Here is a 27,731-nt window from a genome sequence, read left to right on the forward strand (position 1 = left end):
GCACCTGGCTTCCAGTTAAGGTCAACTCACCACACTTATCCTGCCATTAAAAAAAAATTATTCTACAGAGGTAGGTAGATGATAGAGTTTCCAGCTAAGGAAGAAAATAAGGAAGGAAATAAGTTTGGGTTTTTTTTCTAATTATAACAGAGCAAGGTTTTTTCCACTGAGACTAAAAGCAGAAATAGGAGTGGAGAGCTTTCCATTTCTCTTACTTCAACTTGTCTAGAGGATAATGAAAATAGGCACCACTCTCCATAGAAGACTCTCTCTAATGTAATGAGATTGGCCCAAAATACAAGCAGTTATTTAAATGCCTATGATGTGTACCAGAGAGGCAGAGGTTGAGGTCAGTTTGTTTGCCAAAAGCATACACTGACCCAATGTTTGGGACAGCAGCCTCAAGCCAAACATTCTCTCAGCCCTCGTTAATTCCCTGGTAGTTCCTCTGCACCAAGTGCTCTAGGCTTGCATATTTTAAATATTTATACAGAAAAGCTTTGACAGAAAAGGTTGAGGGAAGCTGAGGGCGGCATGTTAATCAGAAGCCTTGATTCAAGGTTTCTTAACAGGTTAATGGTTGCAATATTCTGGGGTGAGTTTCTAGAGCTGAGGAAACATTTTTGACAAAAAGAAAAAAACAACTAAAAAACAAATTCAAGACAAATCATAGCACTTAAAACATAAAAAAGAAATTAATAAAGAGATCAACAAAAATCAATAATCATTTTAAAACAACCAACTTTCTTTTAAAAATTGCACAATGAGCTCTCCTTTTTACCTGTGGTAAGTAGCAACATCAAAGACACACACTAACTGTGGCACTGTTGCATTGTGCGTAACACCCTGTCACCAACACACACACTACTCTGGACACAAAACCTCCTTTCATAGCATCCTTAATAATGACTCATATCCTCTGACTGTCATACACAAGAACTGAAACCAGGACCTTTTCCTGAATAATTAATTTCACTTTCCAGCAGACACCTGGTTAGGTGAATCCTGTGTTAAAAGTGTCACTGTCCCTGGGGTTATATCCATACATCTTGAACCATGAAATGGCCCATGGAGGTGGGGGCTGAACACCCAGGAATTGTGTAGCCAAGTGCCAGGTGGTTCATGCAGAAATGTTTGGAGGGTTGTTCTTCCAAAAAATCCCTCTACAGGAAATATAAAACCATGACATGCTCTCCACAGACTTTGTGGATGCTCTGTGTGATGGAATTGAAGCAGGACATCATTCCTCATCCTCCTTACCTCTGAAGAAGGGGGTTTGCAGTAGCCAGCTCCAAACACCAGATTTTCTAATGACATACTGGACTGGTCTGGTCCTGCCTCCAGGTTGCCTTTACCAAGCCATGAACCTTTGCCTGGACGAGCAAAACTAGAAGGAGAAAAATTGAGAAGAAAAAGTATTCAGAGGAACATTGTTAGAGAAGAATCATTGTTGTCCCAGTATTATTTCCTTGCTTAGAAAAGATTTACAATTTGGGTGAGTTTTGCTTTTGTTTATTTCAAGTTGCACTGTAAATTCATGTTTTCCTTGAAAATTATCATTGTCCAGTGTGCAGTAGCTTAAGTAATGTAAATTAAGTTTGCTTTCTAGGCATTCAGTAGAGTGGTTTGACTGTTATCTCTAACTCACTCCTTTCTCTGCTATCTTACAGATCTTTTTCCAGCATAACATCTCACCAACACAACCTTTCCATCCACCCACATGAATCACATTCTTATGCAACCTCTCATCAGCTTGCACCTTGATGGATGCAACATCTTTTGTCTTTAACAACATCACCCTTCCTCACTAGCATGAGTTGTGCATGATCTCTCCTAATTACTGATATCTTTTCTAGCTCATCCCAAACTTATAGTTATAGATTGGAAGTCTGGTTGCCACTTCTCACTCTCCCATGGCATTGGCTTTCAGCACCAAAATGATAAGGCTTCAGTCAAGAAAAATATTTCTTTTTTCTGGGTGCAATGTGATTTCACTGTTATCCAAATTCTTACTCAAAAAACTGTCAGAATGTAAGTTGTTTTATTCTCAGTGCTGACTATTGTGGTTAGTGCTCCCTTCTGGCTATATTTGTACATTTGCTATTGAAGACCAAGAATCCATTAAGGGTGGAATAACCTGTCTGAAGTTTACTCAGCATCAAGCCCACCAGAGTATTGATGCACAGCCAGGGCTCATACTTTGGATTAATCTGAGCAGTGCTTACACCCCAGTTAATGATGCCTTTATATTCATTGGAGAGGAATTGGCATTTCCAGTATGGGTCATCTCTTGCTGAAGCAGTGATATCAAATAGATCAGAGGAATTTTATCCTCCAAGTATTTAATTCTAATTGTGGACTGTAAAGAGAGGCTGGATGACTGTCTCATCAACAACTGGAGATGAGATAACCATACTGTTAGTCCCTCTGATAACACATGCTGTACACAAACTGCATCAATATTTCAAGAGGGAAATCAATCTACTTGTGGGGAATGCAATGAGTCAAATTACCAACTGTGATCACTTAAGTGCAATGAAAGTACCCAAAAGGGTTCTTAAAACCATGCAGGCAAAGGTGGAACTGAAATAATGAACTGTAGAGAAAAGGAAAAACATATTTGCTGTTTGTACCAAGGGCATAGGCAATGCCACTGGCGTTGTGCTACAGCTTCCAAACTGGGATCACCATCCACAGGTATCTGATGCCCATCCAAGCATCCTAAATCCCATTGTAGCCAGGAGACCTGGTCTGCTTGAAAGAATAAAACCTTCCAGGATGGGGAGCACAAAAAACATCTTAAAACCATAATGTGCCAGAACTAGAAGCCACAGGGAAGTGCCACTCCTGCTGCAATGCCTTTCCATTCTGAGGTTTTTTCTCTATGTAGATGTGCATCACGTGCCAACATCACCTCAGATAAAACTAATGAACTGATATCTACACCAGATTCAGTTTTTAAGGACAGATGGAATTGCTGAGTGCTCTACAGAAACAGACAGAAAACAGAGAATCATAGAATCACAGAACACCCTGAGATGGAAAGGAGCCACAAGAATCACCAAAATCCAACTCTTGACCCTGCACAGGGCAGCCCTAAGAATCACACCATGTGCCTGGGAATATTGCCCAAATGCTTCTTGAACTCTAGAAGGATTTATATTAAAGATACGAACAACAAAAAAAAAATCTTAATAGCCATACAAAAGGTGAGGTTCTGGTGTGAAACAGTTTTGCAACATTGCAAAAAGAATGTCAAGCAAAATTACAAATTGGATCAGTTTCAGAAGGTTAAACACAAATCCCTGTCTTGTCTGTAGAAGAAAACTGCTGCTTGTTATAGATAAATACTGGCAAAAAGGTCATTCCATAAGAAGGAGGATGGGGTAGAACAAATCAGCAAATATCGATTCTTGCTTATGTATATTTTAATTTATGCGATCAAAGCAATTTCCAGCTGGTTGCTTCTAAGCAGCATGAAGCCTTTCCATGTATTTCCTACATGCACCATTTAAGATAAAAGCAATAAATAAACAAACAAATAAATAAAGCTATTTCCAACAGACAAGAGCTATACACTGCTCTGAATAATTTCAGCTGTTATTGAACAATGTTGTCTGCTGTGGTCTGCTGGAAAGGCTCAAGAAACAAAAATAAAAATGATGTGGTATCAGAGAGAGAAGCTTAAACAAATGTTCTGTGCACATGAAAAACTCCTTATTTGAATATGAGCAAAGCTTTCAAAGGTTTAAAGGGAAAGAAGAGCAGTTTTTAATGCTTTTTTTTAATTTATCTTTTGCTTTTATAGCAGAGAACGGGTTTTAATCTGCTGGTTTTATGGAAATTGATTTCACATAGCACTGTAAAACAAAAACCTTCTTTTGGGAAAAATGCCAAAACATCATCAGTCTGCTGAGGGTAAGTTTAAGTTGAAGGCTTAAAAACTGCTGAGTCCCTCTAATGTTATCTGAAGTACATTATGATGGAAGAAAATTTTTATTAGCAATAACAGGATCGTTTGCTACATCAATTATTTTTTCGCTGTATTTATTTCTTCTAATTATTTCTGTAAACATTCTCATTTGTATGAATCATGAACCTCGGTTACTTACGTGTCCATTTGGACTATCTATTTAATAGCACTGATTTAACATCAACATTTAGATCCTTATCCAGCATGATAACCTCAGCTTTTAATTGGAGTCAGGATAAAAAAGGTCAGAAGAGGTAACGTGTGTGTGCCCAAGAGGATTAAAGTGTGTGCAGAACTATTAATATTTTCAGTGAAATGTTTCATGGGTTCTCTTTGAGCTGGCCTTCTGATGATCTTATCCATGAGACCATGAGTGGCACAGGTAAACTGGCGCAGATTACCAAGAGAATTTGTACATGCCTAGCCCTGGAAGTTTTTAAGGCCAGCTTGGATGGGGCCCTGAACAACCTGGTCCAGTGGAAAGTGTCCCTGCCCATGGCAGGGAATGAGATGGTGACTTAAGGTCACTTCCAACCCAAACCATTCTATAATTCTATTATTTTATTCCCTTATCCTTCAAAGGAGTCTCCCAATTATTGCAGCAGTCATCTGTGGACACACAGTACAGTAAACTGCCTTGAAAAGTCCATTTTTTTCCTTCATTATGGCCTGCAAGATCCAGAAATCAAAATTTAAGACCTTTCTGACTCAGAGATTATATTCAAGCAATTATTTCCAGCAGTCGTGGTTACCTTCTATGAATTTGTGTCCATGACTTTGTGATTTATACTTTTGGCCTCTGTAACATCTTTTGGAATTAATTGCTTGTTGTAATAAGTGCTGAACTTTCTGGTTCGTTTGAACTTGTTATTGCAGAATTCAATGTGGCAACATTAGGTTGTTGTGAATTCATTGTGGCAACACTAGGTTCTTGTGTAGCACAAAATATTAAATTATCATTCCCTGTTTTTTTCTCTTCTGTGGACAATTATCTTACATATAAATGAAATTAAGTTTCCTAGCATAAGAAATTGAATGGCCTTGATAAATGTTGATTCAGATGTGTTATTGAAGCAAATCCGAAAAATTACTTTAGAGTAGTTTAATAGAAAACCATGTTCTCTTTCAGATTCACCTGCCCAAAAAAAGAAATAATTTTCTTTCATTTTTAGTTTTGTTTTGGGCTTTTTGTAGCAGGGAAGGGTTTAGTTATTTGGGATTTTTTGGTAAGCAAAACAATTTTTTTTCACAAAGCAAAGTTTTTAGCAGAATGGGGGAAAAATTAGGATCTGATTCTTGCTTGGGGAAAAAAAAAAACCTGTCTTGTATTATATGAAATTATCAAACTGTAAAAAAACCCCAAACAACCTCCATACATACAATCATCACATTTCTAATGACAAGAAATTTCAATCTTATGAGCAAACCAGGAGTGGAAATTCAAGAAATGAATTTGTATCCCATTTAGGCCAGATCCTTAGAGAAACTACTTTTTTATATCTCAGTCCCTTTTACATAAAATACTACTGCTCTAAAAATTGAAAATATAAGTCAGTCCCATAGAAATAGCATAACTCAGGATTAAACCCTCACAGTCCTCACTAACATCTATTTGCATTTCACCAGTAACTGCCTTACCCCACAGATCAGGAAAATTGTAGTGACAACAATAATTTCCCTCATTGTTTTAACTCAAACCTTTAATATAGCTTTTGGCAAATTCCTATTGGCACATGGCCATAGGGTACATGGGTGATCTCTTATTTTTTATGAGAATAATCTGTGGATGTTTACGGATTGTGTTCTTCTAGACATGATCCTCTCTTAGCCAAGGAGTTTCACTAAGGTTATAATCAGTGACTGTAAAATGTTATGAGCTTTTTGGGTAAAATTGATAAGGTTTATTAAAATTAAATTTTAATGAAAATACATATCTCTCCTTAGATACCAAACAGAGTTGAGGGGGGATCTGGTTTGAAATCTTTAGTGATTTTTGACTGCAGGAAAATGCTGGCTTATTTGTCCTGAACTTAACCTCAACTCTTATAAAACTTGAAAGCAGATAAAGCCATGTGGTGATATTTAATTTACTTTTGAGTGGGATTTTTCTTTTTAAATTTGACTCAGAAATTATCATGCTTTTCTTATGTGATTTCTCAGCTGGTAGCACAGGAGAATGACATGACAAAGTGGAGGTTTACCTTTGCAGATATGAAACAAACTACCAAATAAAAGAAAATCCAAAGGAAAAACCACCCAGTTATTACAGATGAATTCCTAGAGGAAAATAATATAAGCCTGTATTCTTCTAATAAACATATTATGGGAGGAATAGCTCTTTACTGCGCAAAAATTCCATTTTCTTTTTACAAATTAATTTCTTTGCTAACAGGGTGGAGAGGGGGAATAAGTGAAGAACTTTAGTCCCCAGTATAAAATTTGTGCAGTTTCAGACACCAGCTGCCCATAGGTAGGAGTCAGCAACACTTCCAGCTGTAGGAGAATGGACCTGCATAATTTGCACCCACATTCAAGGTACCCAAGGCAGCGCAGTGTGTGTATAATTTATAGATGGATCAGTTATGCTTTTGAGGAACAGGAGAATGCCTGGAAATAAACAAATTTAGGTGAGATAAAATCGCTCAAGAAGGGCCAGGCTTGGCCTAATTCCTCAGTGCAGTGTAGCAGATAACAAGATCAGGGCTAGATCAGCAATCTTTAAACACACTGTGTCCCTCTGATTCTGTTTCCTCTTCCAGAAAGAACAAGGTAAAGGCACAGAAAAATTGAGTATCTGTGTCTTGGTTGCAATACCAACAAAATTTATATTATATTATTTCCCCATCTCAGATTCCACCTAGATTTCTTGGTTTTCCACAGTGATTTGGAGATGAACAATTAAGAATTCAATGTAAACAAGTAAAATTCTGAAAGCCTACTTTGTTTATTTTCACATAAACTTATGTATGGAATTGGGGAAAGGAATAGAAAGTTGAGGAGAATCCAGAAAGCTGGGAAAAAAAAACAAACCCTTTCATGTGCAAGCAAGGGGAAACAGGTTTGCCAGCTGCCCATGGCAAAGGATCTGCTTATCTGCAGCAATTTCAAAACTGGCTTTTTTAAATTTCCTTGGTGGTTTGGGTTTTTATTTTTTGGGAAGCAGTGAAGAGCTCTCTAGAATTAATGAGCCATGTTTCTTGTGTTTGCCTCCTAAGTGACTCCAGTGTAGGCAAGGCACTGTGCTTGCAGCATGCCTGAGACTATGCAGACCTCTACACCACAGACCCACCAAATTTTCCTTTGGGAAAAAAAATGAAATATTCCTTGAAGTCTGAGTTATGGTGGAGCAAAATGTCTTTCCTAACAGCTGCAGCTGGGCTAATGAGCACTGGCTGCACTCTCAGCCCTGGCTAGTGACAGGGAGCTAAGGGAGAAGTCAGTGCCTCGGGCCAGAAACCAAACCCATCCATACAAATGAGAAAACTTGAGTGCAAAGCCCCCACTCCCCCTCCTCCTCACCTTCCTCCTACAAGTGCCCGCTCACATTTAACCCCTGGATCTTCGGGAAGAGAATTGAAGGGATTTAGTCTGTGCCTCAGCAGGGAAGAAGTCTCAAGCTTGGACATTGTTCCCTTTTTTTGCTTATCTTTTGATATGAGCTCACCTGCTGATCTCCTGTCACCCTGGGTAAAATGAGGTTGCCAGAGGCAAGCCTTCAGCTTTCCAAGGAGAACTGCCCCTTGTGTCATATTAGGATGTGGCATCCAACTCCTGCTGTGGATTCTGCTCTTTTTCTCCCACATTCTAAATGTCTGAAATTCAACTCCATGATCTGCAGGGGCCAGAAGCACTCAGTGCAGACACCACAGCAGCTGTCCCTGCTCTGCCCCAGCACAGCTCCAGCCCTGGTGTCACAGTGTCCTGCTCTGCCTTGTCAAAGGGTTTGGGCTTAGGTACCCCACGCATGTGATGGGAGAAATGTTTCAAGTCAAGAAAACAGCTATGGCCTTACATTGCAGTTCTCCCCTATTATTCCACTCCTGCCTGGAAAGAAAAGTCTTGAACTTGGTCCCTGGCAGTCCAGCTCCCTGAGCCACTTCTGGGCTGCTTTTTAGAGAAGTCAAAGCTCTTTAAGGATCATAGAAAAATTTTGAACCAAGCTCTGGCTCGGTGCTCAGCAAGGACAAGTAAAACCAAGCAGTCCCTTCCCTGCTGCCCAAGGAGCAAAGAGATGAGGAAATCCAAGCACCAAAGCATCACACCATGCTTGTGGTCATCCCACAGGTCCAGCAAATATGATTTCTCTGGAGATAAGTGGGCCCACAAGACCCTCATGAGGTTCAACAGATCCAAGTGTCACCCTGAGTTTGGATATTCCCATGTGAGAGTACAGACTGAGACTCGTTGAGAGGAGCCCTGCAAAGAAGAACCTGAGGGTTTTGGTGGATGGAAAACTAGAGAGGAGCCAAAAATGTGCAGCTCAGAAAGGAAACCACATCCTGGGCTGCATCCAAAGCTCCATAAGCAGCAGGTGAAGGGAGGGGATTGTGTTCCTCTGCCCTGCCCTTGTGAGACCCCACCTGCAGTGCTGCATCCAGCTCTGGCATCCCCAGCACAGGAGATTGTGGGATAGTGTGGACCTCTCAGAGCAGGCCCAGAGGATCAAAAGTGATCAGAGGGCTGGAGCATCTCTTGTCTGAGGACAGGCTGATGGAGCTGGGGTTGTTCAGCCTTGAGAAGAAAAGGTTCCAGGGTGATATTGCAGCAGCTTTCAGTACCAAAGGGTAGCTTATAGAAAAGAGCAAAAGAGATGTTTGACAAGGGGAGGTAGTGATAGGAAAAGGGGAAATGGCTTTATAATGAAAAAGAGATTTATTTCAGATTTTAGGATGATATTTTTTTTTTTACTGTGAGGGTGGTGAGGCCCTGGTGCAGGTTGCCCAGAGAAGCTGTGGCTGCCCCATCCCTGGAAGTGCTCAAGGTCTGGTTGGATGGTACTTGGAACAACCTGGGACAGTGGAAGTTGTCCCTGCCCATGGAAGGGGAGTTGGAACTAAAATATCTCTAACGTTCCTTCCAACCCAAACCATTCTATGGTTCTGTGCTGACAAAGCTGGAGATGAGTTCACTCAAAGTCTGCCTCACCACCTTCCTACTCAGCCTCTCACTTTCTCAGTAAATCTACAAAGCCATTAGCAGTTGCTATGAACTTGGACTCTGTCAAAAAGCTGTGATACACTTTTTAGAAAAGCTGATTCACAAAATTCCCATCCAGAAGCCTGCAAAGGATCCCAGACATGAATTTCATTCATGCTCAGGCTGGTAAAAGGTGAGGGCTTCAAAGTCTCAAACCTAATGTAATATTTATTGTATCAGAATTTTTAACCAGGACAAACATCAATATCAAAATGTTCACTTGTCAAAGAAGCAGGAGGTAATGGAGGCACCCTGGAAAGGTTTCCCCAGCAGGAGCTGTTTGTGAGTATGCACCACACTGAAGGGAAAAGCCTGGATTGGTCTTGCTGGTTTTCCTCTTTAAACACAAACAACATGGAAGAACTTGAACAACAGTATCTATTTTGTCATGAGAGCTGACAAAATATGAAAAGCTGAGTCCACATGGCATGTATGAGCCTATAGATGTGCTTCAGGCAAAGTGGTGTTGCAGGAATACTTCAATACAGCAGTGAATTTCAATTTTACATAATTATTTTCAGGGTAGGTCTAGAACTGTTGCAATTTTACAGATAGATCTACAGATATGTGTAGGAATAATGTGTATATACATTATATACACATTACAGTTCAAGGTAGCAAATGAAACCACAGTGAAACACTGCTAGATATTTTTTTCCTTCATAATGTAATTATTCCCATCCTTGGATGTATTCCAGGCCAGCCTGGATGGGGCTTTGAACAGCCTGGTCTAGTGGGAGATGTCCCTGCCCATGTCAGGAGGGCTGGAACTAACTGATCTTTAAGGTCCCTTCCAACCCAATCCATTCTGTGATTGCATGATTTGGTTTTGTTTTTTTTTCTATACTGTGACAAAAAAAATACTCTATAGTCATTCAGTTTCTATTGCGTTATGAAAAAAAATTGATTCTTTACTTAATTTTTTAATGCTCCCAATAGCCTCCAGTGAAAAATGATAAAAAGGTAAGTTCTGAGCTGTGGGAAACCCAAATAAGTTTTAATTGGCTGGTTTTGTTTTAGAGTGCTTGGAGGTGCCATTTATTTTACATTACTGTCTTCATCCTGATTTATACATAGAGAATGCATGATATAAAAACTCTTAGGTTTGGAATATTTATCCAGAAGAAGATAAATGCTCACTATCATTCTTTAAAATGATTTTATGGGCTTAAGCAAATGAGACTGTATATTGCGTTGCCAAAAATCTTGATTCCACCACATTAAGTAAATGCATTGTATACTTCACAAATGTCCACAAAATAGTATTTTAAAAGCTATAATAATCTGACTATGGAGCAGTTGCTCATCGTGTGATTTATGCCTAATAACAGTAACAAGGCTGTGCAAGGCCATTCATTAGAGGATAACACAGTACTGGAAACAGTCATTAAGCCTCTTAAGCTATTGTTCTTTCATCCTTTCCTGTAGTAGAACAATGAGCAAATTATCTGATCAAAACTCTCTGGTTAGAAGTAATCTGTTACAATCTAATTCACTGTTTAAAAAGTCAACACACAGGAAATCAGAGATACAGCAGTTACCTGTATCACATCAGCAGAACACAGATATGTCACTCTGATCTGCTGGCATGAGATACATCCCTGCCACATCTCACAGCATCATTCAGCCTTAGAATGGATTGGTTTGGAAGGGACCTTAGAGGTTATCTTGTTTCAGCCTTCCTGCCATGGGCAGGGTCATAATCCACTACACCAGGTTGCTCAAAGCCCCATCCAATTTGACCTTGAGCAGTTTCAGGGATGGGGCAGCCACAACTTCTCACAATCTCAGTCTGTCTCTTACAATCCCAATTCATTCTGTGGAATCATGTTCAAGCAATGCCTTTACACTGATAGAGAAATGAAACAAAGAAGAATTAAGTCAAAACACGAAACCTGAGGAAAACAAACTCTACAGATTTATCTATCCTTTCTGACACTATGCTCTTTGCACAATATTTGACAAAATTAAGATTTCTTGGTCATTTCAGAAAAAAGACCTTGCTGGAGTTAAGGGAAGCTGAACAAATATGAATGCTGCATTTTACTTCAAAACCAAAGGAGCTCTCTCCCTCCCTCCCTCCCTCCCTCCCTCCCTCCCAGCCCTCTCTATCTCACGGTCTGACAAGATTGGGCTCTGAGTAAATTGCCAGAAAGACCTTTGCTTCCCTTCACCTGCTCTAAATATTAGAGGATATTGACCTCCAGCCCTGTTTTACTTAAAGTAGTTCTGAATTATTTTCTTGTCATTATGAATCAGATAACACAGAGCACACCTAGACCCCATGGCAGCTGGTTTATAGTGCTGCACAGTCAAACCAAATGAAGCTGTAAAGGAAAATCCAGTGCAGCCTTAGCCAGCACTGACTCCTGCGTGCCTCCTTCAAACCACTTTATGAATTATGCTCATGCACAGAGGCCATGGATGAGTCCATCTGCCATAAATGCTTTACAAATCATCAGATAGGAAAAATGTTAATGCTTTTAGTTGCTTTTAGACTAAAGAGGAAAAACAACCAAGGAAAACACAATTTGCACTTTCCTCATTACAGATGGAGAATAGAGATCAAGGCTAATCCAAATTCTTAACCTCTTTCCAAAAATTTTGTTATTTTTTTGACTAGACCTCCAGTGTCTTACCAAGGGAAGCGGCCTGTGTCACAGTTTTGTTCTAAACCCCAATCTCCAGCCTTTCATCCCAGGACCAAAAAAAGCCTTTAAATTAAATTATCCTCTCTACTTCTCCCATCCAGTGAGCAAACTGTATGAGACAACCCAGCAGAGGAAGCTGCCCTGACTTCCCACAGGTATTCCCGTGCCCATTACCTGATCAGAGGCTGGTGCAGAGCCACCAGGGAGGCGTGCACCGTGACGGAGACCACGGACAGGTGGAAGTAGTCGAACATGACGGGAACGTGGTGGTGCAGCCCCCGGCGGGGGTGGAAGTGCAGGCACAGAGTGCGGCTGCTGATCATGGGGATGGCTGGCACATCCCTCAGCCTGCAAGGGAAAGGGGTTGGCAGGGGTCAGTGAAAGGCTGAGCTGGTGCAGCGCTAGAGGCAACAGACAGAGATGGCTTGAGGAGAAATTTTATCACTCCCCAGCTTCGTAAGTGTTAACGTAACTGAAGAGCATCTTGTGCTGTGCTCGTGCCAAACTTAAATATTAATACTAATGTAGATGTAATTAATATAAATAGAAATACAAAAAACATAAAGAACATATGCAGAGTTATATATGAATATACAGTATACAAGAAGAACAGATGTGACACAGTTCTGGTTTTCCCTGGTGAGTGCTCTTGATGTCCAGATATGCACTAGTAGGTACATCAAGATCTAAATAGCAGAAGCAAATGCATTTAGCAAACTGTTCAGTTTATTTGAGTGTTTATAGATGGTACACCACACTGCTTGTGTGTGGCATTCACATTCTCTGAAAAAATCCCTCTGACCAGGATTTTTCTCCTGGGAAGCTGAGAAGCCTCAGAGAAAAGGAAAACAATTCTTATCTCATTTGCTTCTCCTCTGTTTTGATGATGTGGAATGTGTTTGGAAATTGTTTACCCAGAGGTGATTGTTTCATTGGATTCTGGTGTGAGCTGTTTTGACTCTTTGGCCAATCAGGACTCTGGAAAGAGTCACGAGTTTTTCATTATCTTTTTAGCATTTTAGTAAGTATCCTTGCTGTATTATTTAGTATAGTATAGTATTTTTTAATATAATATAGTATCATAAAGTAATAAATTAGCCTTCTGAGAACATGGAGTCAGGTTCATCATTCCAGCCTTCATCAGGACATTTCCCAGCAAATACAATACTTGTGTTCTTCTGTGTAAGAACAATCAACTCAGGCAATCTGTGAGAGTTAGAAGCAGTCCTGTGTCAGACAGCTGAAAATATTCAGAGTACCTTTCCAAATTGTCAATCTAAAAAAAAAACTTTTTGGAAGAGGCCAAAATTCAAAAGAGAAATTGACGTAACTGCAGAGGAACAGTACAAATTGGATTAGCTTCTCTGGGTTTTGGGTTGGTTTCTTTCTTTGGGTTTTTTCAGTAAATAAAAGTCAATACTTTAATTAAAAGTTTGTTTATAACTATTCCAGAATAACTATCCTAGCGTGCAGTCAACCACATGACATCTGAGTCATCTACAGGACAAGAGACTGAGCTGTAAACGTGGAGCATGCCAAAACAAATCCTCCCAATGCAAGTGAAACTTCTAAAGAGGAATTATTTTAAGGCATTAAAGACACTTCTGAAGATAATTGTTTCCCAGAGCTCAGAAAACCTAGGAATAGATGGTTGAGTGGTGCATGGTTAGTTCCAAGAAACATTTCAATGATATTTGCAGTATATAATTTTCTAAAAAATCACGACTTTTGTTTCTAGTAAATCACACTAATCTTTCAGGTGATAACAGAAATTAGGTGTAGGGTCTAGAGCACAATTCCATAACCTAAATGTTTCAGTTCTTTTTATTTTTGGCTGTAACTTAATGTTTGCTTTTTTCTCTCTTTAAGACCCATAAGCACTGATAGTTAAGTCCCCCCTGCCTGAGAGAACAAATTTTCTCTTTTTGCATCTTGAAGGTAACAGAAATATGTGCTTGAAATTTGTTTGTGTACTCTGTGGGTTTGAACAAAATCTCACAGGGACAGTCTCAGCATGAAACACAGCTCAGATGATTTCTCTGCATCCCCTCCCACTCCCCATAAATGCTACTCAAGTCAATGGAACCTTTTCCCAGATTCAGGGAGGCTCAAAAACATCTGGGATCACACTTCCTGCTGTGTCTCAGGAAGGCATGCTACTCCTACTTCACCTAAGATTACAGAATCAAATTCAGTTAGAGGAAATCAAATTCTATAGGAAAACTATTTCCTCCTAAAATGTAGAGGCTATTTTCTAAATACAAGAAAAGTGCTTAGCATGTTCATAACTCCTGTCTTAAGCCAGAAAATAATTCATAACCTCCTGAGATAAATGCATTCCTGAGTCACAGACCCTGACCATGTGGAGGTCGATGATGATATTCCCCTTAACAGCAACACAGATAGACCAACACTTAAAACCTTTGAGAAACTTACACTTCAAGGAGAAAAAACTGTTCTCCCTTTAAGCAGGAATATGAGATCCACACTTCAAATACAGAGGGGAGAAACAGGAAAGCTTCAACACTAAGGCAAATGGAGCCTTATCAAAGCTCTCCTTTTTTAAAAAGGACTCATTTCATCAAAGTAATTTTCTGGTTGAACAGACCCCCACATTACCAACTGAGCTTTAAACCAGCACTTACTGTTGGTCACTATCAGTAAAGTGCAGGTCCAGCTTGAGCTGAAAATCTGCCTCATTCAACGCATCTTCCACCTGCAAAAAGAGAGAGACAAGGTTACCTTTGTAAGCTGGCACCTACAACACACAAGGCAAAGGTGGGTGGGTTTGTCTGATAAGAGCAAAGGCAAAACCACACAGCAACGGCAGCATGACAGCACAGAGACAGAGAGAAGCAAATGTGACAGTGAGTCGAGGTAATTGCTGAAGGAGTCAGAGGAAACCAGAGCAGTCAGAGGCGTTTTCCGCCACCAGGTGCCATGGCATGTCAAAAAAATCACTCCAGACAAGAGGAACCAGAGAGCATCAAACTCGGCATTATTGGATCCTTGCTCTTGCACACCAAGATCAAGAAAAGCATTTCTGAGGCTGCTTTCCCTCACTGAGTGAGCCTTTATTTGGTTCATCTTATCAGCTGCAAAAAAAGCAAGGACCAGGTTTTCCTGGACGAGAAACAGCCACAAATCTGTGTGATCACCTACCTGTAACTAATAAAAATTTCAAATTTTACAGCTTAAAACATTCAGAAGTGGCTCAAATAATTCTGGAAATTTCTGATCACTCATCATTGATCTTTGAGTTTATGTCTCAGCAAACGAAGGCTTTCCTGGGCCACAGTCACTCTTTCAGGCCCTTAGCAGATTAATGGAGGTATTTTGCCATTGATTCTCATGTAGACCACTTTCTTTCCAAAACTCAAAGGCCTTGGTTGTTTTATAAACTAAAACAGAGGTTTAACTTGTACATAGCTGAGGGTGTCTGCATGTGGAAGGATTCTGCTCACCAAAACTACTGAAGAAATCGTGTGGTTCACTGGTAGCTCCATTCTAACTCATCTAACAGGTCCCACCAGTAAAATTACCCATCTTTTATTGTCAATAAAATATTTTTATTGGATTTTTGGAGACAGTGCTAGAGCTAGTAGTTCATTACCTTCACTGGGAAGGAAATAAATTGGATAGCACATCTCAGCTTGGCACAGTTAAAACAACTGCAATCAATGGAAATAAATAAATTAGAATAGAAGAGGATTAAGCTGTCCAGCACTTTTTTAATCACTCCTTTGAAATGTCAATTCTTCCCCAAGAAAAATATGTTTAGTAGAATGAAAAAAATAATTTTTAACAACTTAAATAGACATATGAACAAAAAAATTACACATTTTATAACCAAAATAGTTGTTTTCTGTGAATGTAAACATCCTTTATAGCTGACAGAACACAGCAGGAGGTGCACAGAAATAAATGTGGAAAATTGAAGTTATTCACTGGGGTGTGATACTATAAATACAACACTTTTTTGTCACAAAAAGGTGAGATATATGTGTTCTATCTTATGTCAGTGGAAAGCAGCAAGTAGAGGCAGAGAGTGACCTGCTCCATCCTGAGGTACCCAATGGAGAATGACAATTACTTTCTATTAGTGCCTGTCTCTTTCCCATTGACAATAGGTAGAGCTTAGAGAAATATCTTGGTCTAGATACATTTGCATTTTAGATGGCTCAAAACAGGCAAGATGAACTCTGCTTTCCAAAAGTGATCATCATCTTCTTAACAACAGAGCAGAGACTACAGTAAAAATGCACTGAAGGCAACATCAGAGGCATCTACCCTGCTCGGACAGATAGGATTCATAAAATAAATAACATAAACCATGGTCAGACAGGTTTCCCAAAGGTGAAACTCCATTGACAATGTACAATCTTTTCCTGTTTGGTAAGAAAATTGAGATTCAAGGATTGGTTGTGCTTTGAAGAAATTCTGAAGGATGTTAAATTTAGTTCCTTCTGAAGTAATATGGTATTTCTTCTAGCATGGCCACAGGCATAGAGATGTGAAGAGAAAATTCCCACTTCTATATACTGAAAATGTGCTTTCTCTTTTGTGATTGCCTCAAAATACCTGGAAGTATGCCTTTCATTAAAAAAACAAAAACAGAAACAAACCACAAAAAACCCACAAAAAATCACAACCTTTTTCCTTTTTAATGAGTTGCTATCACTAAAAATCACAGTTGTAGTGGCAAAACAAACAATCATTACTGAAGCTAAACTATGAATTCCAACTAGGAATTCAGTACAGTGCTTCAGACAAAGCAAACCTCCTCCTCCTCCAAATAAAGGGGATGAAATTTTGGGTCTGTGCCCAGCCCTGCTGTGCACCTGCAACAGCCCCTGAGATCTGAGTGTGTGCTCCAAACAAGTTCAGTATCTGGTGACACTTGCCCCAAACACCTTGAGGCAGTGAGCAGATGCCTGAGAGACCAAGAGACACTCTTCACTGCATGGGGTCATGCAGTAAACTGCATAAATTAGATATTTTTAATCCCAAAACTGTATTGAAATCAGACTGATCAGAATAGGGCAAAACCCCTCTCTCAGGTTGGAAACAGGGGTATTCTATTCCTATGTGTTAGAAGTGGGGCAGTTATCTTCTGTTAATTGGGCAATTTTTCTTTATCCCTTCCACAATCAATCCTGCCTCCAGGAGATCTCTGCTGTTCATGGGCCAGTGAGTGCCACAGCATGGCTGATAAAATTCCATCATCCCTTTGGAAGAGGCTCTGCCCAGGGGGAGGAGCCAAGCATTCCTGCCTGGATATAATCTGGGGTTTGGAACACCACAGCAGCCTTCTCTACCAGATTCCCAGAGAAGCAGTTTTCTTCTCCATTGGAGTCCAGTGGAGGAAGATCAGACCCATCTACAGCACTTCTGGACCTTCAGAGGAAAACTCCACCCTTCTCCAGGATCACTGCTCCAACAGAACCACAGCTGGCACTGCAGGAGGGCTGAGCCACCATCTAATGGGACTGCTGCCACCACCCTGACACACAGGGTGTCAAGTCATATTCTGACTGTCAACAGATTTTTTTGTTTGTACTATTACATTTGTATTTTTTTTTAAGTTTTCCTAGTAAAGTACTGTTTTTCTTATTCCCATATCTTTGCGTGAGAGCCTTTTAATTCCAAAATCATGATAATTCAGAGTGAGGGTGTTTACATTTTCCATACACCTGTCTTTTCAAACCAAGACCACCCCACATAAAACCGATCAAAGTTCCCACTACAGAGGTAATGGTTTCCTTTTTCCCTCCCAAATATTTAACCATTTAGCCAGAGTGTCAAAGTCAATTATCTGCATGTCCCAGATCACTTAAATTTCTCTGGAAAATACAAAATCTAATTTACTGTCTTATTCCAGCTTGCCTCACTCTTTTCTCGCCCTGCTTCCAAATTTTCCCTCAACAGGGCCAGCAAGAAAGAAACCAGACCAGTTATCTATTCTACTGCAGGATGAGAGGCAAAGCTTCTTCTCTAATAAAAAAAAAAAAACCAAAAGCCTATGAAAATAAATTTGAGTTCTTTGTAGCAATAAATTCTGCTCCAGCCCTGCAATATTGTTTCCTTTGAATTCAAAAAAGGCTGTATACTGGGACAATATAGAAAAAGACATCAAATAAACTAAAGAGTTTAAAGAACCATTTATATGGTGGAATTCATGTTCAGTGCCACTTCTAGGCAAATAATAGGGCTTCCTTCTGTTTAATACCAAGCAAAAAAGAAAAAAAAAAGTATTTACATATTTAAGTGTATCTAGGGTTATGCTAGAGGAGGAGGGGAAGAATTAAAAAAAATAAAGGCAAATAATCAAATTTGGACATACATGTTGGATTTGTTGTTTGGTCATTTTTGTTTGCTTGGGTTTTTTTTTGTCTGAGTTTCTGTCAGCAAAACATCTCATCAGCAAAACTACCTGAGCACCAGGAAGAACAATGCTCCCCAAATATAATATTGGATAATTCCACCTCTGACAACACAAACTGCATGGAGTATATGAACTCAATTCTTGCATTACCCAGACTAACTCTTTTGTCTATTTATCATAACTTCCATCCACAGACAAAAACAGTGAACAGAACCTTCACCCTGAACCAAGAAAAATCACCATAGCACACAAGAGGCACAAAAAAAGGAATCACATCTGTTGTGTGCTAAATAAATTAAGAGTTATGAACACAGATGATATTTAAAACACTTGAAAAATCTTTAGCTGACTTGCCAACACCACATTGGCAAGGATTTCATCCAACACAGGAGGTTATGTGACAAAGATACAAAACTGTCTCTGAATAGTTGTGGATGTAGTAGTGGCATACTTCAGTCTCTCCCACATTTATATCAAATTTGCAAAGCTGTGGAGGACAAGACAGCAAAGCAAAAAAAAGAAGCCTAAAAGCATTAAACAAAGTGAATTGTGCTAATCTGCTCAATGCACAAAAAATTTTTAGAGATTTTTTTTCTATCTGATTCTTTAGAGTGCCTTTAGCAACTCATCTGGAACAACAGACCTGTTTATCCTCTTATTCTACAGTGATGAAACCCAAAGTTACTTTGCCACACAGAAAAATTGAGTTTATCTGTGCAAATCCACTCTGTAAGTACAGAATTGGGCAGCTGACCTCTTTCCAGGGAATCTCCTGTGAAAAGCCATGTGGTGCTGCATGCAGCACATCAAGAGTCACAATGACATTTAGCTGTGAGGCATCTCGTGGGTTATTTTTTATTTTCCATTTCATGAGGTGCACAACTTTTCTGAATAATAATGCAAAAATCATCAGAAATCATCCCTGCTCAATACAGTGGAAACTGCTGTAATTTGAGGGGAGTGATATTTAGTCAGATGTACCCCACAGAGGAAGGATAAAATTAATATTGGATAAAGCATGCTGGGACATTTTCCTAGCAAATATTGATAGACTTGCATTTAGTAATTTTTCACATAAGCACAAACCAACAATTCTAGGGAGGAATAAACTGACGAAGCTAAAATTGACATCATTAAAAAAAGAAATCAAACCAAACCAAAACAGCAAGAGGAAAGTGGGAGAGAAAAGGAAGCATGTTAACCTTAAATTGGGTTCTCAAGCTGTTTTAATTTAGATCTCTGTATAACACACACACACATATAAATACACACACACACACACACACACACACACACACACACACACACACACATATATATATGCTTTGAAATAGGACAAAAAAGAGATTTTAAATCTCATTATGATCAAATAGAAAATTATACAAAGGACAGGTGAGTGTCTCTGGCCCTGAGTTCAACACACAGCACATGATTCACACTGGTTGTGTAACTCATAGTGCCTCCTTTTGATGACAAGCTGAATTGGCAAAGATGCTGGTGTCCTGTCTCTTGCCAGCACCGAGGGCAAGTACCAATGCCATAAATTTTGTACCAATCCTTGGGCTGGCAAAGCACAGTGATGGCACATGGGACATGCCTGAATGCCATTCTACTGTGACACTCTCTCCCCTTCCTGTTTAAGATTTCAGCAAAACAGTGCTGTCCATGAACGGAGATTGCTCCACCCTTGTAGCTCCTGGGAACAGGAATTGCTGCGGGAAGCCTTTGGTTTCACACCAGTAGGATTAAACCAAAGGTGCTCTACAAGCTGGGTGTCCCAGACTGTGTTTTTACCTTGTGTGAGTGCTCCTGTTGGCTGAAGGAGTGGATGGAAAAAGGGGAGAAGGATCCCAGGGTGGACAGCTGTTGCTGAGGTACCTCAGAAAGCAAAAGGGTTGTACATGGACTCCAAGGAAGGGAAAGCTCCAGCAGCTCTCCCAAGGGCTCCTGCAGGCAGGAGCACCAAGGAAAAAGGCCAGGAGACCTCTGAAGGATGGAAAAGGGCTGAGGAGCTGTAGAAAATTTCAGTCACAAGAGAGAGGAGGAGAAGAGAGTGATAATAATGGAGTAATAATAATAGTAGCTGGTCCTGGAAAGAAGCAGCAGTCTCCCACTTTTCTCAGGTGGGGCTGATGAGCACAGCTGTGCTAAGTGAGTGATCCAGTGCACAAATGACAAATTATGGTTGAGACACTTGAGTTTCTGATATTCAGATTTACCAGAGTATGTCAGCATCTTATTCCACTGGAAATCCAAGGTGTAGCCTGCTCCTCACAAACAGGCACAATGCAGAGGGTCTCTCTGACCTCATGTAGAGTTTTACAGTGTCAGCATGTACAAACAAATAAATCACAGGTATTTATGGGTACCGGACCATCAGTCTCCTCCCAATTCAGCTGCTGGTGCATTGGTCAGATAAACTGTGCCTTTCACTCCAGCAGCTGTATTCATGAGACCTCTGGCAGCACATGGACTTCTTCTGAAATGGAGATACCTGTGCAATGCACACCTGAAGTCAAGTGAGAGAAATCCCAGCCCTGCTGGTTTTGATGTGCATCCCAAAATAACTCACCCTTTCACCATCCAGAAGCAGGTGCACTCTGAAGTTCATGGTCTCATTAAGGATGATCTCTTCATTTCTGTACAAAATCTGAAATATTCTGCTGTAAACATTGTTTTCGTGAACGCAGGTCGAGCAAAGGCTGGAATCACCTGCACAAAACACAGACAAACTCCTAGTGTGATTTCAGCAGGGAGATTAATTTGCATCCTATGACTTCACTCCAGGGTTACCTAAGTAGTACTTGTAATTAAACACTTGCATTCTCAATAATTAATAGTAGTAGAGCAGGCTGTTATTGTGGGTTGCAGGTTCACAGACATGATATTTAAAGAAAACAAATGTTAAACGGTAGGCAGGCTGGATTTCAAAGTGAGAATAGTTGATCCTGTGACAGCACTTATCCTATTAAATTTATTTCTAATAAAGCATCAAATGCTCAATTTGGTGCACCCAGCATGACAACTGTGGGAGTTCACCTGTGAAACTTCATCTTTTATCTGCAATGGCCATCTTTCAGAAGAGGGATTTTTCTTTTTCTACCAGAGATGTCTGGTGCTCCCAGAAGTTACTACATGGGAGGGGGGAAAATAGCCAATAGCAGATCTTGCATATCGAAACTGGAAGTGTAGAGGCATCTTAAAATACAGAAACATATAAATATAGTCTTTTTTTCAAGATGCCCATGTAATCTTTCAGGTCTTTGGCATGTGTGAGAGATGCCAATTTAGCAAAAATAATTGAATAAATCAAAGCTCTAAGCTCCTCCACATCAAATTCAGCCAGTAGCATCACCTGTGTGCTGATGTATCAAATGATCACAAATAAACATCACATAAAGTGAGGTGGGATTTATCCTTTCTAACTCAGATGCCTCCAGTGTGTGTATTTTGTTTTGGTTACAATGGAGCCTATAGAATTTAGGATATAATTTAAAAAAACATGAGTGCTTTATACTGAGGAAAATTTTTGCTTCAAGTCAACTGCTTTTTGAGCAATTCCCTTTTCAGTAAGAGGAAAAAAACCCTGTGGCTTGCTGAGTTATACAAACTCACATTGGAGGGAACATTCACTGTACTACAGTGAATGCCTTCCAGAGGAGCCTGCAATGACAGTGTGGCTTTTAAATGAGCAACTGGGCACCAGAGTTAGGAACTTTCAAGGTTTGTCTTGGCTGGTAATCAGAATCCCCTGCTAATTCTACTTCTGTAGCCCCAGAGCAACAACAGGTTGCAAAATTTACTCAGAGCTGGTTTTGTCCCCTTCCAGCACTCAGTCCTGGAGGAATCTGAGCTTTTGAAATGTAGTCCTTTAGCAAATGGTATTTTGGAAGTGCTGAGAAGGGGTGCTTAAAAAAGGTGTACCAGGATTAGTCCTTCAGAGAGAGACAGATGTGTGATCATCATCAAAAAATCAGAAGGCAATCATTTTTAGAAAGTACCATTTTTTTCAGAAGGTACTTCTTGGAATTTTCCCCTTTGCAGAATTGTTCTTGCACCAGAAGCTGTGGTAAGATAAAAGTCCAGGGCCTGCTGTTTTGTCAAGAGTTTCAAATCAGGACAGGTTTATTCTGCTGAGATTTGTATATAATTTGCTATCATAGGTCAGTGAGTCAAGACTGACTGGATTAAATATTTTATGAGGTCAAGTTTGGTTATATAAAAATAAAATAACAGAAAGGACTTTTAAAAAGCCAAATAAAACAGGTACTGAAGAAAAGTAGACAGTGAATGGGGCTTTGTCATTATAAAAATTAGTTTAGTGGTGCCAGTCTGCTGGAACTGGAATAGCATGGACACTGAAATATATCAAAAAATAAAAAAATCATTTGAGGCAGAATTCACTAAATGACAATAAGACCAATAAAACTTGATCTAAATAATTAGCAGAACCATAGTTCTGTCATCCAGGTTACATTCAAATAATTTTCCTATTACTGATTTCCATCAAGCACACCCAAGTATTTAATCCTGCTATTGTCTTCCCACCATCCAATCTGCACACTAGTTATCCATGAATCCAGGCAGCCTAGATAAATACATTTTTATTTTCATGTGCTGCACCAATAAGGCTAAAATGTTTCAGCCTGATTAGCTCTTCAAAAGCATGCAGTCATATTTATTTTAATTTAAACGTCATGATATTACAGACACTGCAAAAATCATATTAGAGGTATAATGCATTCTTACTCCTAGCTGGCAGACAAAGGAAACTTTATGTTCTTTGATTTGGATATTGATATACTGGCACTCTTCTTGGATAGAAAGTTTAATCTCATTTTCTTTTCAAACACACTCCTGAGCAGACCACTCCTCATGTGTAATTGCTTTAGGAGCTGGATTTGCAAGGTGGCATCAGGAATCATTTCTCTTGTTGGAAACGTCCAAGTCAATGTCATGCCACAGTGTTTGGGGCTGCCTCAAATAAGAGTATGAGGTTACAGGGCCAAAAATCTCTCAGTTTTAAGCAGGGAGACCTCCTTTGCAGACAGCTGGCAGAGAACTACAGCAGGTAAGTCACTGATCTTCCCTAAACACATCCATCCCTGCCTACTTAAGTGGCCACCGGTGGCTTCTCCCTCTCGGAGAACAACCTAAAGTTGCAACAGGGATTTCCTCAGAGGAGAACTTGGCAGTGCTGACAGCAATGCAGGGATCCTCTCAAACAAAAGTGGAATGACAACATCTCACAGATATTTTCCTTCAGGCTGCAGCACCTGCTGGTGTGTTCTGTGCTTCAGGTACAGGCAGGGACCAGGCTACCTCACTCTGCTGGAGCTTCTTGCACTAACTAGAAGCAGTTACTACTCCAAACATATCCTTCAGTGGTCTACGAAAACATCATAATCCAGGAACCTTTCCCAAGCTTCCCCTAGTTCCTGGGATTCCTTCTGAAACCCTGTGTCTCTCTAAACCCCAGGTGTGTCTGCTGGCAGGCAGTGGCACTGAGGTTGGCATTTGTCACAGCTGCCACTGTTCAGAGACAGTGCTGGCAGAAGACACAGCAGGTGTAGCCCCTGTTCAGGAGAGACAGCAGATGCATCCCTGTGCTCACACAAGGGCCTCTGTCCTTTGGCACAAAGCACAGGAGGGTGTGAGAGAGAAGATTGAACCATTGAGTTTTCCCACATCTCTTTCTAGTACAGCCTCAGCTGTTCAAAAATTCCAGCAGTCACAGGAAACCCAAAGGAGACAGACACACTGTCTGGAAACTGCTGGGAACTCCCACTCCCAGGGGAGATCTGGAGCTAAAACTCTACTGTCCTGTATTTATTCCACAGTTTCAAAGGCTTCAGCTGTGGTGAATTCAAAAAAGAAAGTTTAATTCTGTGGTAATGAATTTTTGATCAGTAAATTTCCCTGTCAGGAGATTTATTTGAGACATGTGCAGTATTCCTTATGCTAGAAAGACTCCTGATTTCCTTCCTAAGTGTCTATTCAATTTACTGCTTATTATCTTTGGGTTGAACAGTTCTCCAGTTTATCTGGAAAGTGAAAGAGCTTTCAGGGCTGTGAGAGCCATGGCAAGTATGAAGAGGAGAGCTGTGTTCCACAGGCATTCAGAGAATGAGAAAAGCCTTTTTATGCATCCTCTCTTACTATTCCTTCCATGCCATCCCACCATCACTCCTAGAAATTCCTCCACAGCTATTGGACAATGGCATTTTTAAAAAGGAAGGGGGAAAAGGCTCTTTGCACTTATGGATGATTTCATGCAGAGGGTGCTGGCACAGACCAGTCACTGCAGCATGTCCTGCTTTCCCTCTCTCCCATCTTCCAAATGTCCCCAGATACACTCCAGTCTACCCAACTTTCCCATCTGGGTGTTTCTATAGATGGAGGTTTCTAAATATTATTGCAGCACATCATACAGAAATTACTCATCTCTTCAAAGATTCAGAGAGAGGTTAGTTATATCCTGGAGGCCCTTGAAAAATTTTCTCCACATAATCTTATAAGACAGAAATTGATGGATAGGTGACCTGCTAACAATTTTTTTACGTATTTAAAACTTAATTTAGTGAGGGTAAAAACCATAGAATTCTAACCACTGCCAGGAAAAAGGCACTGAGGTGGGTTGGGGTGGGAAGGGAAGGGAAGGGAAGGGAAGGGAAGGGAAGGGAAGGGAAGGGAAGGGAAGGGAAGGGAAGGGAAGGGAAGGGAAGGGAAGGGAAGGGAAGGGAAGGGAAGGGAAGGGAAGGGAAGGGAAGGGAAGGGAAGGGAAGGGAAGGGAAGGGAAGGGAAGGGAAGGGAAGGGAAGGGAAGGGAAGGGAAGGGAAGGGAAGGGAAGGGAAGGGGACACCACCAGAAACCTTAGCCTTGTACAGAGACATGTGGCAAACCCCATTCAAACCCCCTGATCAAACCCACTTAACCACAGCTTTGTTGTTGGCTGTAGGTATAATTTGATAAAGTAGATAATGAAATCATCTTCTCCTGACTGTTGTGCTATTTGTGTTTTCAAGGAGTGTGATATGCCAGAGCAATTGGCATTTCTCATTGAAAGCACTGAAAGTGTTTTCTGAATGCTGAACTTCTGTTCACTGAAACTGAAGTTCAGAAACACAGCAAGTGTTGCTGGACAGACTGGCAGTGTCCCTCATCTGGTGCAAAGTGTGATAGGGACTCAAATTTTGCCGCTTTTCAAATATTCTCATTTGTGTAATTTCCCCAAGAGAACGCTCACACCACCGCTCCCATTCATGTGAGGAGAGGGAAACCTTTCTAGGGAAAAGTTATGGAAGGTGGCGGTAATATTCTTGAAATTTCTAAGATCCTAATGCACACACCTTCTCCCAAACTCCAATGGTCAATTATCCCAATTGTTCACTCCAGGAAATCCAAACTATACATTTTTCAACTCCGAGCATTTATAGCATTCTTTCTCTGCTTTCATCATGTCTAAATTATATCACTTTCCTTTAAAATTCTTTTATTTAATCACTCCTATACTCATTTTTTAACTGCTGTAAAAATAGTTTGAGAAGTTTCACGATTGTTGGAGGTCAATAACTCTCCCATGGAGCAAACAATGACACATGCATATCTCAACCTCTGATTTCAGCCAAGGAGAGACTCTGAAATGGCAAAGTCATGGTGTAGCTTGATGAGATTTGAGATAAATTATTTCCCCAGAGCCACCAGGGCTACACGAGCCCTTGCTGTTTGCAGAGAATAGGACTGGCTGGTCCTTGTGCCCTCTGTGTTGTGTTTGCTGTGTTAGTGGCTGGAGTGCTCCAATCTCACCAGCTAGAATCTTTCCATAATTACATTTTTGATTGTGCTTCCTCATGATGTCTCTACCTGCCAAAGAAAACTGGAATCAATGTCAACCAACAACCTTTTAAAGGATGGTAAGCACTCCAGTATGCAAACCCAGATTTGCCCAGAAGTATTAATCTCTGAGAAGTCATGGAGATCTGTTCATATTTATTTTTTCAAGGCTTCAAAACATAAATTCCTTGTGGCATGGCCCTTATCAAAGAACCAGTGCAGGAGGGAATTCTCCTCTGATAGGAGGGGATGCCTTGAAAGCCATGAGTGAGTTTGTTTTGGAGAGGTTAAAAAAGGAAAGCTAAAATTTCATTACCTCACTTCACATTACTTTCTAGCTCTTCTTCCAACAGGCACTAGAAGCCTGAAAAAACCCTTGGAGTTGGTCCTTTGATTTGTTTTAAAGTTACTATCATACTAAGAATAACTTTTATTAATGTTAGATTTCTCCACACAACCAGGAGTGTGAGATGTAAATGAAACATGAAAAATTTGTTTCTCCAAAGGAAACACATTAAAATCTCCTCCACAGAGATTTATATCCTACACAACTTTTCTATTAAGCCTGTAGGTCTTGGCTACAGAATGCTGAGAATTTCAGGGGAAAACAAACCACTTGTACTCTTCTGTATATTTTTTGTTTATATAGTTTAACTTCTGAATTTAACAAAGTAAGAGCAGAGACGGCATTTATCTGAACTCTGTCCTCTATTCTGCAGCCCATAAAAGTGTTATTAATTAATACTTTTTCAAAGTGAGAAAGGAGGAATTGTGACAATTCAGTCCTTGCACGCTGCTGCTGAAAACATTACATTGCTTCCTATCCCCAATGCAAGGCAGAGAACAAAGAAAGTTTTTTTTTATTATTATTTTAAATATAAAATTACAACTCCAGGCCTTTGAGAAGGACAACTTCAGGTTTAGAGCCAGCTTTCTCTAGAATTAGCTCTCTGCAGTTTCATGAGCACTGTGTCAGAGTTTTAAAATAAATAAGGAGTGCTTAAACAGTCAGGAAAAATCCATATGGAAAACAGATCTAACTTCAGATCTAGCCTCTCTAAAGTCTTTATGACTATAGCATTGGAAATTAGATAATTACTCATATGCTGGCAACTTCTTGAATGTCTCTTGCTATCTGGGAAAAGCATTATTATTATGCTGCTATTCAGATAAATGGAAAAGCAGGATTCTGCTAAGTTTTGCTTTCATGAAAGAGATGCTCTTCAATAATGTAAGGAAATCAAGATACTGCAGCTATAAAAAGAGCTTTACTGTAAATGTTTCTTAATAAATATTAGTGCGCACTTAAACATTTGTATTTCAGCCTAATTCATGGCCACAAGAAGCATATCATACTTGTGTTTCCACACAGGAAAATGTGAGAGGCAGATGATATCTGTAAAGGCAGATGGGTTCATTCTCCCAGGTCACTCGTGCACAGACAGGGGGAGGGCGCTGAGAGGCACTCACTTGAGAATGAGCTGTGAACGTTTTGAAACTTTCCTGCCCACAAACCTTATGCTGCTGCCCACGCAGCCATGTGGTGTCAGCAGTTCATGGGATCTCTCTGGATCTGCCTCCGTGGAAAGCCAGCTGTCAGTAAATCCCAGCAGAAGGCAATCTGAGCCCGGCTATGTGACCTCACCCCAGAGCTCCTGGATGCATTTGCACAGTCAGGTAATCAGGGGTGAAC

At 40.2% G+C, this 27,731-nt stretch overlaps 1 protein-coding gene across 4 annotated transcripts in view; it reads right to left on the reverse strand.

The window, feature by feature from the left end:
* Nucleotides 1-27,731, reverse strand: part of FAM135B (family with sequence similarity 135 member B) — a 206,120-nt gene that overhangs the window by 61,491 nt on the left and 116,898 nt on the right. For all 4 annotated transcript variants that reach the window (XR_010030331.1, XM_063174595.1, XM_063174586.1 and 1 more), the window contains exons 4-7: nt 20,778-20,917; nt 14,466-14,536; nt 11,995-12,168; nt 1,261-1,387 (exon numbers count right to left, since the gene is read on the reverse strand). Coding sequence is in view for 3 of the 4 variants with exons in the window: in XM_063174595.1 (XP_063030665.1) it covers nt 1,261-1,387; nt 11,995-12,168; nt 14,466-14,536; nt 20,778-20,917 (512 nt within the window). In the remaining variant the exon portion in view is untranslated. The remainder of the gene's footprint in view (nt 1-1,260; nt 1,388-11,994; nt 12,169-14,465; nt 14,537-20,777; nt 20,918-27,731) is intronic.

Source organism: Melospiza melodia, chromosome 1, assembly GCF_035770615.1.
Source record: "Melospiza melodia melodia isolate bMelMel2 chromosome 1, bMelMel2.pri, whole genome shotgun sequence".
In the NCBI taxonomy this organism is placed as follows: Eukaryota; Metazoa; Chordata; class Aves; order Passeriformes; family Passerellidae; genus Melospiza; species Melospiza melodia.